A 19611-nucleotide genomic window follows, 5' to 3' on the forward strand; every position below is an offset into this window, starting at 1 on the left:
TTGATAGCTGGTACTAATGTTAGTGATGGTAGTAGACTGTTACGCTGTTGATAGCTGGTACTAATGTTAGTGATGGTAGTAGACTGTTACGCTGTTGATAGCTGGTACTAATGTTAGTGATGGTAGTAGACTGTTACGCTGTTGATAGCTGGTACTAATGTTAGTGATGGTAGTAGACTGTTACGCTGTTGATAGCTAGTACTAATGTTAGTGATGGTAGTAGACTGTTACGCTGCTGATAGCTGGTACTAATGTTAGTGATGGTAGTAGACTGTTACGCTGTTGATAGCTGGTACTAATGTTAGTGATGGTAGTAGACTGTTACGCTGTTGATAGCTGGTACTAATGTTAGTGATGGTAGTAGACTGTTATGCTGTTGATAGCTGGTACTAATGTTAGTGATGGTAGTAGACTGTTACGCTGTTGATAGCTGGTACTAATGTTAGTGATGGTAGTAGACTGTTACGCTGTTGAAAGCTGGTACTAATGTTAGTGATGGTAGTAGACTGTTACGCTGTTGATAGCTAGTACTAATGTTAGTGATGGTAGTAGACTGTTACGCTGTTGATAGCTGGTACTAATGTTAGTGATGGTAGTAGACTGTTACGCTGCTGATAGCTGGTACTAATGTTAGTGATGGTAGTAGACTGTTACGCTGTTGATAGCTGGTACTAATGTTAGTGATGGTAGTAGACTGTTACGCTGTTGATAGCTAGTACTAATGTTAGTGATGGTAGTAGACTGTTACGCTGCTGATAGCTGGTACTAATGTTAGTGATGGTAGTAGACTGTTACGCTGTTGATAGCTGGTACTAATGTTAGTGATGGTAGTAGACTGTTACGCTGTTGATAGCTGGTACTAATGTTAGTGATGGTAGTAGACTGTTACGCTGTTGATAGCTGGTACTAATGTTAGTGATGGTAGTAGACTGTTATGCTGTTGATAGCTGGTACTAATGTTAGTGATGGTAGTAGACTGTTACGCTGTTGATAGCTGGTACTAATGTTAGTGATGGTAGTAGACTGTTACGCTGTTGAAAGCTGGTACTAATGTTAGTGATGGTAGTAGACTGTTAGGCTATTGATAGCTGGTACTAATGTTAGTGATGGTAGTAGACTGTTACGCTGTTGATAGCTGGTACTAATGTTAGTGATGGTAGTAGACTGTTAGGCTATTGATAGCTGGTACTAATGTTAGTGATGGTAGTAGACTGTTACGCTGTTGAAAGCTGGTACTAATGTTAGTGATGGTAGTAGACTGTTACGCTGTTGATAGCTGGTACTAATGTTAGTGATGGTAGTAGACTGTTACGCTGTTGATAGCTGGTACTAATGTTAGTGATGGTAGTAGACTGTTACGCTGTTGATAGCTGGTACTAATGTTAGTGATGGTAGTAGACTGTTACGCTGTTGATAGCTGGTACTAATGTTAGTGATGGTAGTAGACTGTTACGCTGTTGATAGCTGGTACTAAAATGTTCAGCTCAAATGGTGCCGGAGCAGAAGGCAGACATTTTACGAGCCCCCAAATGATTGTGTTTTGTTTTGTTTATCTGCGTTGTTTGTAAGTAATTTTTTTACTATTTTTGTACATTATGTTGCTGCTACCATCTCTTGTGACCGAACATAACTTCTAGACATCAGGACTGCGATTACTCACCACGGATTAGCAGAATTATTTTTCTTCTTTCACGACTCTGAAGAGCCCGAGGCGGAGGATATATGGCTCCCTCAGGAACAGGCCCCGATCCCGGTGATCTACGTGAAGAGGAGGCGGAGAAAGAGAGGCCGGAGGGTGGGCTACCTTCTAAGTAGTAGGAGGACGATCGAATAAACGACCACTCCCCTCAATTCTGCTCGCGAACTTGCAATCTTGGACAATAAAATGGACAAGTTATTAGGAAGATTAAACTAACAACAAGACATTCAAAACTGTAACATCTTGTGCTTCGCGGAGTCGTGGCTGAACAACGACAATATTAACATACAGCTGGCTGGTTATACGATATACCGGCAGCATAGAACAGCGGCATCTGACAAGACAAGGGACGGCTGTGTATGTATTTTTGTAACCAACAGCTGGTGCGCGATATCTAAGGAAGTATCGAGTCATTGCTCGCCTGAGGTAGAGTTTCTCATGATAAGCTGCAGACCACATTACCTACCGAGAGAGTTTACATACCACCGCAGTCAGGGGCTGGCACCAAGATAGAATGGAATGAGCTCTATTCCACCATAAGCAAACAAGAAAACGCTCACCCAGAGGCGGCGCTCCTAGTAGCCGGTGACTTGCAGGGAAACTTAAATCAGTTTCACCGAATTTCTATCAACATGTTAAATGTGCAACCAGAGGGAAAAGTCCTCTGGAACACACAGAGATGTTTAGAAATCTATCCCTTGCCCTCCATTTGGCAAATCTGACCATAATTCTATCCTCCTGATTCCTGCTTACAAACCAAATCAAATCAAATGTATTTATATAGCCCTTCGTACCTCAGCTGATATCTCAAAGTGCTGTACAGAAACCCAGCCTAAAACCCCAAACAGCAAGCAATGCAGGTGTAGAAGCACGGTGGCTAGGAAAAACTCCCTAGAAAGTCCAAAACCTAGGAAGAAACCTAGAGAGGAACCAGGCTATGTGGGGTGGCCAGTCCTCTTCTGGCTGTGCCGGGTGGAGATTATAAAAGAACATGGCCAAGATGTTCAAATGTTCATAAATGACCAGCATGGTCGAAGAATAATAAGGCAGAACAGTTGAAACTGGAGCAGCAGCACGGTCAGGTGGACTGGGGACAGCAAGGAGTCATCATGTCAGGTAGTCCTGGGGCATGGTCCTAGGGCTCAAGTCAGTTGAAACTGGAGCAAACAAAAATTAAAGCAGGAAGCACCAGTGTTAGATCAATAAAAAAGTGGTCAGATGAAGCAGATGCTAAGCTACAGGACTGTTTTGCTAGTACAGACTGGAATATGTTCTGGGATTCCTCCAATGGCATAGAGGAGTATACCACTTCTGTCATTGGCTTCATCAAGAAGTGCATTGATGATGTCATCCCCACAGTGACTGTACTTAAATACACGACCCGTAGCACTCACGTCTGTAGCCATGAAGTGCTTTGAAAGGTTGGTCATGACTCACATCAACACCATCATCCCAGAAACCCTAGACCCACTCCAATTTGCATACCGCCCCAACAGATCCACAGATGATGCAGTTTCCATTGCATTCCACACTGCCCTTTGCCACCTGGACAGAAGGAACGCATGTGAGAATGCTATTTACTACAGCGCAGCGTTCAACACCATAGTGCCCTCAAAGCTCATCAATAAGCTAAGGACCCTGGTACTAAACACCTCCCTCTGCTACTGGATCCTGGACTTCCTGACGGGCTGCCCTCAGGTGGTAAGGGTAGGTAACAACACATCCGACACGCTGATCTTCAACACAGGGGCCCCTCAGGGGTGCGTGCTCATTCCCCTCCTGTACTCCCTGTTCACTCATGACTGCATGGCCAGGCACGACTCCAATACCATCATTAAATTTGCCGATGACACAACAGTGGTAGGCGTGATCACCGACAACAACGAGGCAGCCAAAAGGGAGGAGGTCAGAGACCTGGCCGTGTGATGCCAGGACAACAACCTCTCCCTCAATGTGATCAAGACCAAGGAGATTATTGTGGACTACATGAAAAAGAGGACCAAGCGCGCCCCATTCTCATCGACGGGGCTGCAGTGGAGCAGGTTGAGAGCTTCAAGTTCCTTGGTGTCCACATCACTAACAAACTCATGTGGTCCAAGCACACTATGACAGTGAAGTGGGCACAACAAAACCTACTCCCCCTCATGAGACTGAAACGATTTGGCATGGGTCCTCAGATCCTCAAAAGGTTCTACAGCTGCACCATCGAGAGCATCCTGACTGGTTGCATCCCTGCCTGGTATGGCAACTGCTCGGCCTCCGACTGCAAGGCACTACAGAGGGTAGAGCGAACAGCCCAGTACATCACTGGGGCCAAGCTTCCTGCCATCCAGGACCTATATACCAGGTGGTGTCAGAGGAAGGCCCTGAAAATTGTCAAAGACTCCAGCCACCCCAGTCATAGACTGTGCTCTCTGCTACCACATGGCAATCGATACAGGAGTGCCAAGTCTAGGTCCAAGAGGCTTCTAAACAGCTTCCACCCCCAAGACTCCTGAACATCTAGTCAAATGGTTACCCAGACTATTCACATTGCCCCCCACCCCCTACACACCACTGCCACTCTTTGTTTTCATCTATGCATAGTCACAAAAATGAACTCTACCTACATGTAGTACATACTGCTTGAACTAACCGGTGCCCCCACACATTGACCCTGTACCGGCACCCCCCTTTATATATTGTTATTTTACTGATCCTCTTTAATTACTTGTTACTTTTATCTCTTATTCTTATCTGTATTTTTTGAAACTGCACTGTCGGTTAGAGGCTCGTAAGTAAGCATTGTAAGGTCTACTACACCTGTTGTATTCGGCGCATGTGACAAAAAAATGGATTTGATTTACTAATGGTAGTGGTGGTAATAGACTGTTACACTATTTGTAGCTAGTACTAATGGTAGTGGTGGTAATAGTCTGTTACACTATTTGTAGCTAGTACTAATGGTAGTGGTGGTAATAGACTGTTACACTATTTGTAGCTAGTACTAATGGTAGTGGTGGTAGTAGTCTGTTACACTATTTGTAGCTATTACTAATGGTAGTGGTGGTAGTAGACTGTCAGGCTATTGGTAGCTGGTACTTATGGTAGTGGTGGTAGTAGACTGTTAGGCTATTGGTAGCTAATACTAATGGTGGTGGTGGTCTTACAAAACAGCTCATCAGTCAAGGTCAATGCTAAAGGGTCAGAGTTTTATTCCACCTCTCTAGCCACTGGTAGCACTCTGTCCTCCAACTCGTGTCTTTCTCTTTCTCCCCCTGTATTTCTCTCTTCATTTGTCCCGCTCTTCTTTTATGACATTTTTCCTTTATGCCCTTTTCTACTATTTTTGAAGTCTCGCCTCTCTTGTTAAATGCAGGCCCTAGTGTGAGAGAGAGGGGGCTGGACGGGGGGAGAGGTCCACATTTGGGCCAGAACTGTTCTATCCATTGAAGATGGTAGCTAGGAGGGGGGCTGTGCATGGCTTTTGGATTTTCAACCCCTCCATTTTTGTTTTTTTTGTCTTTTTTTTTACGGGGAAGGGATGCAAGGGTCCAGCTGGTGGTGTGAATGGCTGTCCAAGGTGACTGGATCCCAATAAAGAGGCGGTTGGCCTGGCCGGGGGCCTCCTTCCCAGCCCAGACACAGCCTTTATAGGCCAGCTTACGAGCCTGGTCCTCTATTAAACCCTGGCCAGCCTGCGCAGAGGAATTTAGGGCCAGGAAACAAGAGAAAAACAGGGGGGTTTGGGAATGGGCATGTGGAGGTGAAGTTGGGGTGACTGAAGGTGAAAGTTGAAAGGCATGTTAGAGGGGATTGTTTAAGGGGCTTGGTCAGTGAATGTAGCTAAATGTATGTGTATATGTGCTTTTGACCATTTATAAATTCATGTGTGTGTGTCTATGCAAATGTCTGATCTTTGTTGTGTGTGTGAAGTCAGGAAAAACACAGTGCATTTGTAGTTATGTTGAGTAGCTAGATGGTGCATATACCTGAAATGGTCAGTGATGAAAAAGAGAAGGACTGCACTCTTAGAATTAAGATGAATACAAAATAAAGACCATTTCCCTTTTAGATATGGACCAAGGTTTCACTCATCTGGGCTTCATCCATGTCGTGTTGTCTCTGTGTTCAAATGTTTGTCTCTCTTGTCTCTGTGTGTGTGTGTGTGTGTGTGTGTGTGTGTGTGTGTGTGTGTGTGTGTGTGTGTGTGTGTGTGTGTGTGTGTGTGTGTGTGTGTGTGTGTGTGTGTGTGTGTGTGTGTGTGTGTGTGTGTGTGTGTGTGTGTGTGTGTGTGTGTGTGTGTGTGTGTGTGTGTGTGTGTGTGTATTTGACGTTGTTTATTTTGAGGGTTTTCATTGGCAGCAGTTGAATGACTGCTTGTGAGACAGCAAATGGTGTTATATTGTGTGCCATTTTCCCCCTGCGAGACAGAAGGGAGGGACAGAGGGAGACAGCAGTCTCATAAACACCTTCAGCCTGTTTGTTCAAATGTGGCTAGAGGTATACAAGCATGTCGGGTTGGACAGGCATTCCAATTAAAACACACACATACACACCATTCAGCTGTCAGTTAGTCAGACAGTCAGAGGTATGCTCCACCCCCCACTCCCCAGAAGTGGAGACGGCAATCAAATCTCATCTGCCAATCAGCATTTTATCAGCATAGCCATCTGGCCATCAGCTAATTGTGTCTCTTTTCCCTCTTTCGATCTCTCTCTTTCTCTCTCTCTCCAATGTCAATCAGCGCTGAACCAACCAACCCCCCCCCCCATCTCTTAAAATGTTTGCCTTTGAGCTGCCCTCCTGGGTAGAGCTGAAAGGTTGGGCTAGAGGGGGGTTGGGCTTGTTTGTTGACAAGTCTGCCTTTATCAGTTACTACATATTTATATATCAGCTTAACTTATTTAGGGAGCAACACTGTGGGTCCCATTGAACCCCAGTCGTGTACTGTACTTGTAATGTGCCTTCAAAGATGTTTTGCATGAATTGCATTAATCATCTGACATGCAGTTTACCTATTAGCTGCAATACGGTAATGTGCAGTAAGTTAAAGTCTGTCTTTATTGAAAGTCTGTCTCTCTCTCTCTCTTTCTCTCTCCCTCTCTCTCTCTCCAATTACATTCAAAGTGCTTTATCTCTCTCTCTCTCTCCAATTACATTCAAAGTGCTTTATTGGCATGGGAAACATATGTTTACATTGCCAAAGCAAGTGAAATAGATAATAACCAAAAGTGAAATAAACAATCTCTTTCTTTCTCTCTCTCTAACTTTCCCTCTATCTGAGCAGCAGTAGAGACCCAGAGCACCAGCTCTGAGGAGATGGTGCCCAGTTCACCCTCTCCGCCCCCTCCTCCCCGCATCTACAAGCCTTGCTTCGTGTGCCAGGACAAGTCCTCTGGATACCACTATGGGGTCAGCTCATGTGAGGGCTGCAAGGTGAGACACACAAAAGATACTCAGTCAATATGTACAGACAGGATGTGTAAACCCAGGCAAATACATGATATATACAGAACATGCATACACAAACAAACAAGCCATGAACAGTCAGACAGGGGCACACAGTCTACCATAATTGTTTCCATGCAGTTCATCACTATTCTGACTTTAGAGGATGAAAAGATGCCTGTGCTGCCCTCTGGTGGAATCTTTATCTAAGGACAAATGCATGGGCTCAAATCCCCTCCTGTGGCTATGGAGTGAGAGATCTATACTCCCGGAAACAATGGTTTAATGGCTGATTTATCTCTCTTGGTCTCTCTCTCTCTATCTGTATCTCTCTCTGTATCTCTGTATCTCTGTATCTCTCTCTCAGGGATTCTTCCGGCGCAGTATTCAGAAGAACATGGTGTATACCTGCCACCGAGACAAGAACTGTCAGATCAACAAGGTGACCCGTAACCGCTGTCAGTACTGCCGGCTGCAGAAGTGCTTTGAGGTCGGCATGTCCAAAGAAGGTGAGTGCCAGGGCCTCAGAAAGGTTACATTACAACCAGTTTTGCCCATAACTTCTGGGTATGCTGTGCTCAAGTGTAAAAGTGGGATCAGAGATGGTTTGAATACAGAGAGCGTGTGAGAGTGATTGTGTGGCAAAGAGTGTTTTGGAAAGGGATCTCAGTACAGTTCATGTCTGTACCGGGGTAGCACTGAAATCACAATATAGCCGCTCTACAAGTGGACATCCTGAGAGGAAGGAAGGAGAGAAGCATGAGGGATGTGTTGCTCTATTAGATGACAAAACAACTACCACCAATCTATCACTTTCCCTTTCACTCATCTTTTCTACCTCCTTCATTTTAATTTAATTTAGTGGGTGCTTTTTTTTGTCCTAGGTCACATATGTTCAAGAGTGTATTAATAGTTGAAAATGTGTTGTCTCAAAGAGTAGGGTCACGGCCAGCCATCATCAATGGTAACCCTGAAGCAATTAGAGTTAGGTGCCATGTTCAAGGGCACTTTGGCAATTTTTTCACCTTGTCGGCTCGTGGATTCGAACTAGCCACCTTTCGGTTACTGGCCCAACTCTCTAACCGCCAGGGCACCTGCTGCCTTGTCCCCCATGCAGCGGTGCGTAATGACAGGAACAAGAAGAAGAAAGATGTGAAGGAGGAGGTGGTGTTGCCGGAGAGCTATGAGCTCAGTGGAGAACTGGAGGAGCTAGTCAACAAAGTCAGCAAGGCCCACAAAGACACCTTCCCCTCACTCGTCCAGCTGGGCAAATACACTACAGTGAGTCAAGTACACACACACACGCACATGCACACACAGGCACCCACAAATCTCACCCCTCTCTCTCTGTGTCTCTCCTGTGTTCCAGAACTCCAGTGCAGACCACCGTGTGCAGTTGGATCTGGGGCTGTGGGATAAGTTCAGTGAACTTTCCACCAAGTGCATCATCAAAATAGTGGAGTTTGCCAAGCGCCTGCCAGGCTTCACCACCCTCACCATCGCTGACCAGATCACACTTCTCAAATCAGCCTGTCTGGACATACTGGTAGCTGAACACCCCCCCCCACCCCCACCTCTACTCTGTCTGTACTCCTCTCTCCCCCACTGCTCTTTACAGTTCACACTCGTGTCTCCCTCGACCTTCACTCATGTCTCCCTCCACCTTCACTCATCTCTCCCTCCACCTTCACTCATGTCTCCCTCCACCACTCATCTCTCCCTCCACCTTCACTCATCTCTCCCTCCACCTTCACTCATCTCTCCCTCCACCTTCACTCATCTCTCCCTCCACCTTCACTCATCTCTCCCTCCACCTTCACTCATCTCTCCCTCCATCTTCACTCATCTCTCCCTCCACCTTCACTCATCTCTCCCTCCACCTTCACTCATCTCTCCCTCCACCTTCTCTCATCTCTCCCTCCACCTTCACTCATCTCTCCCTCCACCTTCACTCATCTCTCCCTCCACCTTCACTCATCTCTCCCTCCACCTTCACTCATCTCCCCCTCCACCTTCACCCTTCTCTCCCTCACTACAATCTATTCACTCCTCTCTCTCCCTTACAATGCTCTATCCATACTTTGCTTTCCCTCAACACACTATACACACACATTTCACAATGCACATGTCACTGTCCTCTGTCACTCCCTACACTTTACACTACCTCCTCTTCTTCGTCCTCCCTTTTCATCATCCTTGTTGTCGTTATTCCCCTAACCTCTCTATCTTCTCCTCTCCTCACTCTCAGATGCTGAGGATCTGCACTCGCTACACTCCGGAGCAGGACACAATGACCTTCTCAGACGGGCTGACCCTGAACCGGACCCAGATGCACAACGCAGGCTTCGGCCCGCTCACAGAACTGGTGTTTGCCTTTGCTGGCCAGCTGCTGCCTCTGGAGATGGACGACACAGAGACTGGCCTTCTCAGTGCCATCTGCCTCATCTGTGGAGGTACTGCAGCATTGGCTGTTATTGTTTGTGATCATTTGTGTGTGTGTGTGTGTGTGTGTGTGTGTGTGTGTGTGTGTGTGTGTGTGTGTGTGTGTGTGTGTGTGTGTGTGTGTGTGTGTGTGTGTGTGTGTGTGTGTGTGTGTGTGTGTGTGTGTGTTTGTCTTAATATACTAAGCACTCTCTCCTCTTCTCTTTTTTGTTCCAGTCTCCCCCCTGTCATTGGCTGCTTACTCTTCCTCACCCTCTATCATTGCCCACCCCCCCTCCTGACCCTGTGTGTTGGCTCTCTCCCTCAGACCGTATGGACTTGGAGGAGCCCCAGAAGGTAGACAAGCTGCAGGAGCCCCTCCTGGAGGCCCTAAAGATCTACGCCCGCCGCAGACGCCCCAACAAGCCACATTTGTTCCCCCGTATGCTGATGAAGGTCACGGATCTCAGGGGCATCAGCACCAAGGGTCAGTACAGATAAGGATGTAGTACATAGTACAGAACAGAGACACGGCACAGCCTAGATCTCTATTCATAACATAGGCTATAGCCTTAACACATCCTGACACATAGATCAATATGCATGTACGGTAGAGCCTCAGACTCCGGCTTTCAATCAGTATTGATAGAGACATAGAGCCCCAAATAATTAACAATAAATAACTAACTGATTGTAAGTTGCTCTGGAGGAGTCTGCTAAATGGCTAAAATGTCAATGTGAATGTAAACTCATGTTTATGCATGTCTCTGTCTCTCTCTCTCTCTCTGTGTGTACTGTAGGTGCAGAGAGGGCCATCACTCTGAAGATGGAGATCCCAGGCCCCATGCCTCCTCTGATCAGGGAGATGCTGGAGAACCCTGAAGCCTTTGAGGACAGCAGCGACTCTGGGGACAGCGCCTCTGCCGCCGCCCCCCCCGCCATCCAGGCCATCAAGAAAGAGAGAGAGGAGGAGAAGAGCCTGGAGGAGGAAGATGAGGAGGACGAATGGGGGGATGAGGATAGGGAGAGAGCGGCGGACAGCGATGGGGAGCCTTGGGGGGAGGCTGCAGTGGCAGCAGGGGGCTCCCAGAAAGGGGCGACTGGGAGAGCCCAGTGAGAGACATAGTGATGCACTCTGACCCACACACATCACCTCCTGCTCCACCACCCTCAGACAGACCAACACTCCCTGTCCTAGCACACAATCATCTCCCTACATGATCATCCCATCCTGTAACAAGGGTCTTTGCCAAGACGTAGCATTCACCTCTGTTGTGACACTACCCCCCCCCATACATTTACAAATATAAACACATACACATACATACTGTATACCCATAATAATTCCCTCTTTGCTCTAGATAGACAGAGAAGTAAAGGCTGTATATGTGTTGAACCTACTCTGACACTCCCTGGTGAAACGGGCCCTTTCTATAGGAACAAGTGGAACACGTAGTCCGGGAAATAAGAGAAGAGGGAGAAAAACAAGCACTAAATGTCACTGAGTTGGGTCAAGGGTCGCGAGAGATCACTGTGCCAACCATAACACTGACCATTATGTTACTTTACAACGCTGTCGCCAAACAAACAGAAACGCAAGGAGGGGCAGCAGCTTCGAGAGGTGGTCTATAGGAAATGCACTCCCCCCACTTTCCTTAACGGCTAGGATAAGTGAAAGAGCAATGACGAAACGACATCTGCAACAACCAAACTCTTAATGTGGAAACCATTGCCACACATGCCTTTGAAAATAATTTCCAGTGACAATTGACCTTTATTCTTCTATTGTATGACTTTCCAAAAGAAAACGTATACATTCATATTTCATCATATTGTATATTCATGTGTATTACTATGCATTTTTCTATTTTATTGTAGTTTTGTATGTTTGGGCTTCAGTCGTGCTCATGTTTGATGAGCCATCTCAAACTAGCGATAGATTCTCAATCTGGCAACCCATCTCGCAAACTGGCAACTCTCTTCTGATCTTTACATTGTCTGTGCTTGTGACTTCACTCATTGGGACAGAGCTTACTTTAGATCTCTGTAGGGTGAGACAAACAAAAACAACAAGGATTTTTACATGCAATAGTTCAGAGCAACACATACAGTTCATAAACACACAAACACATTCATTAAACATCCACGTGTGCAGGGTCAATTTTATGCTTTTTTAATGCCAATGCTTTGACTCAAGGTGACTTCTAGACTCTAGAGAAGGACCACATCTCACCAGTGGGAATGTTGAAGAAAATCACCACAAGGAGGCGTGGGGTAGCACCGATGGTCCACTACACTCCCTGTTCTTTTCATCTACAAGCCATTCAAGCGGGATCTGAATGTGAAAGAGGACTCTCTTTTCGTTGTCATTTGCTTTTGTTCTCAGTGGAATGCCTGGTGGTCTACCAGGGGGGTCCGATATCTGGGTGGGCAGAATCCAGCACATAGCTGAGTATCTGTGATAATGAAAGTGGGTGTCTACTCCCAGCCCCAAGCCAAGGCGCAGGTGGTGTGTTGATAACAGTACAGCACATTGACAGTAAGCCATAATGAGCAGCGATATGACAAAGAATACATGGAACTGGATTACTGGATCACTAAGCAACACTCACCGGACCAGTTCAGTCTAGGGTCCATTCCATTGATCCAATGGAATGACTCAAACATGTAGGTCATAGTTACACATATCATCGATGTCCATGAAATTTCACCCTCCTAGAGCGATGAATAAGAAATATTGGAATTATATGCAAACCCATGAGAGGGAGATAGCCTTGTATGAGCTGCCTGAATCAGGAAATGACTGTGTGTGTGGTATGTAGATGTGTGTTTGAATGAGTGTGAGGGTGAGCGTGAGAGTGTTTCTCACATTACTTGTATAATGTACATTTTGTGTTTTGTGCTTACTTTACCATAGAGCAGATGAGACAGTATTTTGGAAACTGTCTACATACATAAACTGGGTTATAGGAGTTGTGGTCCATAGTTCTGTCCAAGAACATGCACAGAACCATATGGTTGATTTTCTTACTACAGTCATATAGAGAATTCTTCATTTGTAAAGTGAATGTATGCCAGGGCTCTCCAGCCCTGTTTCTAGAGCGCTACCCTCCTGTAGGTTTTCACTCCAACCCCAGTTGTAACAATCCTGATTCAGCTCATCAATCAGCTAATTATTAGAATCAGGTGTGCTAGATTAGGGTTGGCGAGAAAACCTACAGGACGGTAGCTCTCCGGGAAGAGTGTTGGAGAGCCCTGATCTATGCAAAGCTGGGATTCTGGCATTCTTTTGATGTCATTTCATTTTTGATATACTGTACTTTACATGTGTAATAAGAAATGTTTCTGATGAATTTGAGATTTAGATAAGTTAGTCCATTTAGAATGACTACATTTCATTCTCTGAAAGTCCACAATGGAGATATTCCACCCAGTTCTCTATACATGTATCTTCCTGTCCCAAGCATTACTGTACAAGATATTACTTTGATAAAGGAGCGGCATATTAATGCTCATAATAACTCAAACCCCACATCTACAGTATATTCAGATTGCATACCGTTGGCACCTTGCCGTTGGCCTCTTACTATGACAAACAGACACAGCAGTGTGTGGATTTATTCAAACCTGTGGTTGTAAAGCATTAACATGGACCTCAGGCTGAGTAAGACTTCCAGTGTATGGAATGGATTTGGAGTTAATCCCCAGTGTGCATTGAGGCCATTAGTTATTCTGAAAGAGTGATTTACATCTTCACGTCAGCAGCCACTGGCCAAGCCTACGCCTTAGTCAGTACTCAGCCCTCATGGAGTAGAGGGAGAACTTTCCTATACAGTCAGTCACACCCAGATGCATAAACCTCAACCCTTACTGGAGCGCAGTTCACACACTGTAGCTACTGTAGTGGGATATCTGACAGCGCTCGTTCAAAACAAAAGCCATATTAACTGTGTTCTGTGTGTGTTTGGTCTCATAATGCTGCAGAGGACTCTCAGCCTCTGTCTCACAATATTAGTCACATTAGCAATATATTTGATACCATCGTCATACCTCTAAATGAGATTTTCAATCAGGTTCATTGGACTCCCGGGGAGCTTCTTGGAATAGCAGTAATGAATAAAGGACATTTATTTAAGTGTTTGTTCATTGTTTCCTTTTTATATACAGTAGTCAATGTTTTGTTTGAAGCTAAGCAGATGTAGCAAAAAGCCATGGTTCTTGTGCATTTAGCGAGCACTTAGCAAGCAACCAATGTAGAAAGAAATCTAGATGTGGGAACCTGTATTTTCTTAGGCCTATTTGAAGAAAATGGGGCATATATTTTGGTGCAAAAGCTTTTCATAGACAGCTGACATTTAGTAGTGATTGTTTGATGGTAACTGAAAATAGATTGGCCAAAGAAAAAACAATTACACCAGTGTTATAATTCATGAAGAATCTCAATTAGGTCATTCATTTGAAATATGTGTGCTATTTTTGGAGTTTGAATATTTGTGGCTCTTCACAGCTTTTATTATTGATAATAAGCGCTTCCTTTTCAATGCTTTAGGATTCTTGGGTATTTTATGAGAAAGAATAGCTTTTCAGAATGTACTATACTTATTTTAATTTGCATTTTGTTCTTATTTGTTGGTGTTACTTTTTATAACCATAACTTTACATTTGAATTGAATTTGTAAAATACTAAGGATACAACATTTTAATTAAATTCAGGGATTTCAAAATCAGCCTAAGATTTGTATTTCTGTTTGTGTCAAAACATGAAATCCCCATTTTTGTTTGTATGCTCTTTTGAGATAAAATGTACTGGTAGTTTGTTTTTCTATTGTTTTTCTACCTGCTGTCCCTTTCTCAAACAACGCTTTGTGTAGCCTGTCGTTGTTGTTACTATTTTATTTTATTTTATTGTCATTGAGGCAGTTGTCTCTTCTGTACGTCTGGATGTTGTTGTATTTTCAAATAATTTGATTTTATAAAGAAACTTCTCTTTTAAATGTGTGTGTTCATTTCTATTACAATGTCATTTGCTTCAACACAGATGGCATACCTGGTAAAAACACATGGACACAAGGGGGCGATGCAGTCATGCCATAAGCAAGGTGAATCTACTGCTACTCTATTGGGAGTGAATGGGGCAACATTGGCATGTTACACATTTGTGTGTAACACCACCACCCTTTTATTACTAGGCTACTGAGTCGAGCTAATCTGAGTGGGGCTGTACTGCGCTGGCCTGGTTGCACATCCACAACAGTTGCTGGAACCTTGCTGAAAGAAAATATCTGAACCAGCACTGTACTGTAGGCTACGGGTCAGCAAGATACCGTAGTGTGAAAAGGCTGTTAGGGTATTATCAAACCAAGTAATTTAGTTGAATTGGCCATACCCAATTGGTAATGAATTTTTTATTTTTATTAGCTGAATTTATCAGTGTGTCGCGCCCTGACCTTAGTTATCTTTGTTTTCTTTATTATTTGGTTAGGTCAGGGTGTGACAAGGGTGGTTTGTGTAGTTTTGTATTGTCTATGGGGTTTTGTATGTTTATGGGGTTTTCTAGTCTAGGTGTTTATGTCTATGGTTGCCTAGATTGGTTCTCATTCAGGCAGCTGTTTATCGTTGTCTCTGATTGGGGACCATATTTAGGTAGCCATATTCCTGAGATAGTTTGCGGGTTGTTATTCTATGTTTTGTTGCCTGTTTGCACTAGTCATATAGCTTCACGGTTCGTTTTGTTGTTTTGTTCAGTGTTCGTTCTTTTCATTAAAAGAGTTATGTATGCTTATCATGCTGCGCCTTGGTCTCCTCATTATGACGACCGTGACACAGTGGCTATTTAAACTAATCTGAACCACGGATCAAGGTTACTCCTAGCCCATAGACTACTTTAAAGGTCAAATAAAATTACAATACCAAATGTGTCCAATAAGGCAGAAGAGACCAGAGTTGTAGGAAACAAAATAAATGGTTTATTACATGGGATCGAACCAGGTGCCCGATCACCTTGACTGCACACACCACATTGCATGTGCTAGCGTTGCAAAAACAAAGGTTCACATACGTTATTCAATCATTTCATCCGCACTGCTCATTTCTGTGATGCCAAATGCTAAAATAGAACTTGGTTTATTTGAGACACTGCAAGTCCCAGGTGCATCTGCTACAGTCGAAAGTCAGACACTAATGTGGTTTTCCAACAGCAAGGCTCAGGTCAACTTGGCAGTGTTGCCATTGTTTATCAAAAGTTTTCTTTATAGTGTTGAGAAACACTCGTATCCCACACTCACAAACAAATCATACACGTGAACATCATACAATCAATTAGTGAGAGAGCCTCAATCACATTTATTTATTCACTGTAGGCTACACATGCATTGAAGTAATTGGTCACATCTTTGGTCACGTTCGCGTTGGTCAAACAAGAACACCCTAATGATTGGTTGACAATAGAACCTCCCACAAAGTAGATGATGGCTGCAGGATGAAGTTGTTGAAGTGCAACTGCAGAAACTTGCAGTTGATGCAATTTAGTCCATTTTTATCCCAAGAATGCAACACACTTTGAAAGGCGGTGACTATCTTGGACTTCTCACTCAATGTCAACAAAACAAAGGAGATGATCGTGGACTTCAGGAAACAGCAGAGGGAGCACCCCCTCTATCCACATCGATGGGAAAGCAGTGGAGAAGGTGGAAAGTTTTAAGTTTCTCGGCCTCCACGTTACTGACAAACTGAAATGGTCCACCCACACACAACAGCGTCTCTTCAACCTCAGGAGGCTGAAGAAATTTGGCTTGTCACAAACTTCACAATTGAGAGAATCCTGTTTGTGCTGTATCACATCCTGGTACGGCAACTGCACCACCCACAACCGCAGGGCTCTCCAGAGGGTAGTGCGGTCTGCACAACACATCACTGCCCACCAGGACACCTACAGCACCCGATGTCACAGGAAGGACAAAAAGAAAATCAAGGACAACAACCACCCGAGCCACTGCCTGTTCACCCCGCTACAATCCAGAAGGCGAGGTCAGTACAGGTGCATCAAAGCTGGGACCGAGAGACTGAAAAACAGCTTCTATCTCAAGGACATCAGACTCTTAAACAGCCATCACTAGCACAGAGAGGCTTCTGCCTACATACAGACTTGAAATCATGGGCCACTTCAATAAATGGATCACGAGACACTAATAAAGTCACTTTAGTATATCTTGCATTACTCATCTCATCTCATATACTGTATTTTAAACCATCTATTGCATCTTGCCTTTGATGCTCTGCCATTGCTCATTCATATACAGTTGAAGATGGAAGTTTACATACACCTTAGCCAAATACATTTAAACTCAGTTTTTCACAATTCCTGACATTTAATGCTTGTAAGAATTCCCTGTCTTAGGTCAATTAGGATCACCACTTTATTTTAAGAATATGACATGTCAGAATAATAGTAGAGAATTATTTATTTCAGCTTTAATTTCTTTCATCACATTCCCAGTGGGTCAGAAGTTTACATACACTCAATTAATATTTGGTAGCATTGCCTTTGAATTGTTTAACTTGGGTAAAACATTTTGGGTAGCCTTCCACAACCTTCCCACAATAAGTTGGGTGAATTTTGGCCCCTTCCCCCTGACAGAGCTGGTGTAACTGAGTCAGGTTTGTAGGCCTCCTTGCTCTTACATGCTTTTCCAGTTCTGCCCACAAATTATCTATGGGATTGAGGTCAGGGATTTGTGATGGCCACTCCAATACCTTGACTTTGTTGTCCTTAAGCCATTTTGTCACACTTTGGAAGTATTGATTGGGGTCATTGTCCATTTGGATGACCAATTTGTGACCAAGCTTTAACTTCCTAACTGATGTCTTGCGATGTTGCTTCAATATATCCACATTATTTTTCTGCCTCATGATGCCATCTATTTTGTGAAGTGCACCAGTCCCTCCTGTAGAAAAGCACCCCACAACATGATGCTGCCACTCCTGTGCTTCACGGTTGGGATGGTGTTCTTCGGTTTGCAAGCCTCCCCCTTTTCCCACCAAACATAATGATGTTCATTATGGCCAAACAGTTCTTTTTTTGTTTCATCAGACCAGAGCACATTTCTCCAAAAAGTAAGATCTTTGTCCCCATGTGCAGTTGCAAACCGTAGTCTGGCTTTTTTATGGTGGTTTTGGATCAGTGGCTTCTTCCTTGCTGAGCTGCCTTTCAGGTTGTGTCAATATAGGACTTGTTTTACTGTGGTTATAGATTCTTTTGTACCTGTTTCCTCCAGCATCTTCACAAGGTCCTTTGCTGTGGTTCTAGGATTGATTTGCACTTTTCGCACCAAAGTATGTTAATCTCTAGGAGACAGAACGTGTCTCCTTCCTGAGCGGTATGACGGCTGCGTAGCCCCATGGTGTTTATACTTGCGTACTCTTGTTTGTACAGATGAATGTGGTACCTTCAGGCGTTTGGAAATTGCTCCCAAATGAACCAGACTTGTGGAGGTCTCCAATTTATTTTCTGAAGTCTTGGCTGATTTCTTTTGATGTTCCCATGATGTCAAGCAAAGAGGCACTGAGTTTGAAGGTAGAACTTGAAATACATCCACAGGTACACCTCCAATTGACTCAAATTATGTCAATTAGCCTATCAGAAGCTTCTAAAGCCATGACATAATTTTCTGGAATTTTCCAAGCTGTTTAAAGGCACAGTCAACTTAGTGTATGTAAACTTCTGACCCAATGGAATTGTGATACAGTGAATTATAATTGAAATAATCTGTCTGTAAACAATTGTTGGAAAAATGACTTGTGTCATGCACAAAGTAGATGTCCTAACCGACTTGCCAAAACTATAGTTTTTGTTAGCAAGAAATTTGTGGAGTGGTTGAAAAACAAGTTTTAATGACGCCAACCTTAGTGTATGTAAACTTCTGACTTCAACTGTATTTACATTTAGATACTCTTATTCCATTCCTTTATTTAGATCTGTGTGTATTAAGTAGTTATTAGATATTGTTGCCGTGTCGGAACTAGAAGTACAAGCATTTCGCTACACTCACAATAACATCTGCTAACCATGTGTATTTTATTTTTGCTTACCATGTCTATGTGACCAATACAATTTGAGTTGATTTGAAAAGTGATCTGCTCGTATGTGTCCATACCCTATGAAAGTGGTACCTCGTTTTCCAGGAAGGATAGAGTTGTCATTTTTGAACTTTTGTAAGCTTTTGAATGATATTCAACGGGTGAAAATGCAGTGCAATGGTCTTCAGTGGAAAAACTTTACTGGTAGACTTAAATTCATCCATAAACACAAATATAATTGTATATCTTAAATGACCGCGTTTTCACGAATTTGATGATACGGTATAATCGTGAAGCCAATTCAAAAGGTTAGTGGACATGTCAGTAAATGTATGTAAGTAAATCGGTAGGGACAGTTACTTTCACAGGGTATTAATCACACTAACTAAAATCGAACTAGGTTTCCCTTTGTATCTGTGGATGAATTATTGGAGAAGAAAAACACACGATTTTTCTATGATCCAGGTCAAAAATTCTACAAAGAACCAGTTTAAATGAGGACCATATACATGGTCAGGTAAATGTTCATCTCCCAGGAAGAACTGCTAGCAACAGCTATCTAACTGATGTCCATGAATGTTTTGTGTGTTTCCCACCATCTGTGCCCAAATTAATATAGTTGGTTCACAGTTGGTTTTGGTATTTTAACCTGCGTGTGTCACAGTATAACTTTAGTCTGTCCCCTCGCCGGGCTCGATCCACGGACCCTCTGCAACCACAGGCAACTGACACCCACGAAGCATCGTTACCTATCGCTCCACAAAAGCCGTGGCCCTTGCAGAGCAAGGGGAACCACTACTTCAAGGTCTCAGAGCGAGTGACGTCACCGATTGAAACGCTATTAGCGTGCACCACCGCTAACTAGCTAGCCATTTCACATCGGTTACACTCACCCGCTTTTGACCTTCTCCTTTTGTGAGGATTGAAAATATGCTTGGCCTATCATGAGGGTGTCTGTGTATGTTAAAAGCAACATTTTGCAACAT

At 43.9% G+C, this 19611-nt stretch overlaps 1 protein-coding gene and 1 long non-coding RNA gene across 4 annotated transcripts in view; one reads left to right on the forward strand and one right to left on the reverse strand.

Annotated features, from left to right (window-relative positions):
- Nucleotides 1-14544, forward strand: part of LOC118388652 (retinoic acid receptor gamma-A-like) — a 73839-nt gene extending 59295 nt beyond the window's left edge. For all 3 annotated transcript variants that reach the window (XM_052526962.1, XM_052526963.1, XM_052526964.1), the window contains 7 exons: nt 6969-7117; nt 7497-7638; nt 8247-8410; nt 8499-8675; nt 9378-9582; nt 9879-10037; nt 10351-14544. In XM_052526962.1, the coding sequence (XP_052382922.1) occupies nt 6969-7117; nt 7497-7638; nt 8247-8410; nt 8499-8675; nt 9378-9582; nt 9879-10037; nt 10351-10667 (1313 nt within the window). In that variant the 3' untranslated portion in view covers nt 10668-14544. The remainder of the gene's footprint in view (nt 1-6968; nt 7118-7496; nt 7639-8246; nt 8411-8498; nt 8676-9377; nt 9583-9878; nt 10038-10350) is intronic.
- LOC127932219 (uncharacterized) lies at nt 8710-9365 on the reverse strand. The gene is made up of 3 exons (XR_008144609.1): nt 8988-9365; nt 8856-8943; nt 8710-8814 (listed from the first exon to the last, which is right to left on the reverse strand). It is a non-coding gene; the product is annotated as an uncharacterized LOC127932219 (long non-coding RNA).
- Nucleotides 14545-19611: the final 5067 nt, after the last annotated feature.

The sequence above is a fragment of the Oncorhynchus keta genome, chromosome 10 (assembly GCF_023373465.1).
Source record: "Oncorhynchus keta strain PuntledgeMale-10-30-2019 chromosome 10, Oket_V2, whole genome shotgun sequence".
Taxonomy (NCBI): Eukaryota; Metazoa; Chordata; class Actinopteri; order Salmoniformes; family Salmonidae; genus Oncorhynchus; species Oncorhynchus keta.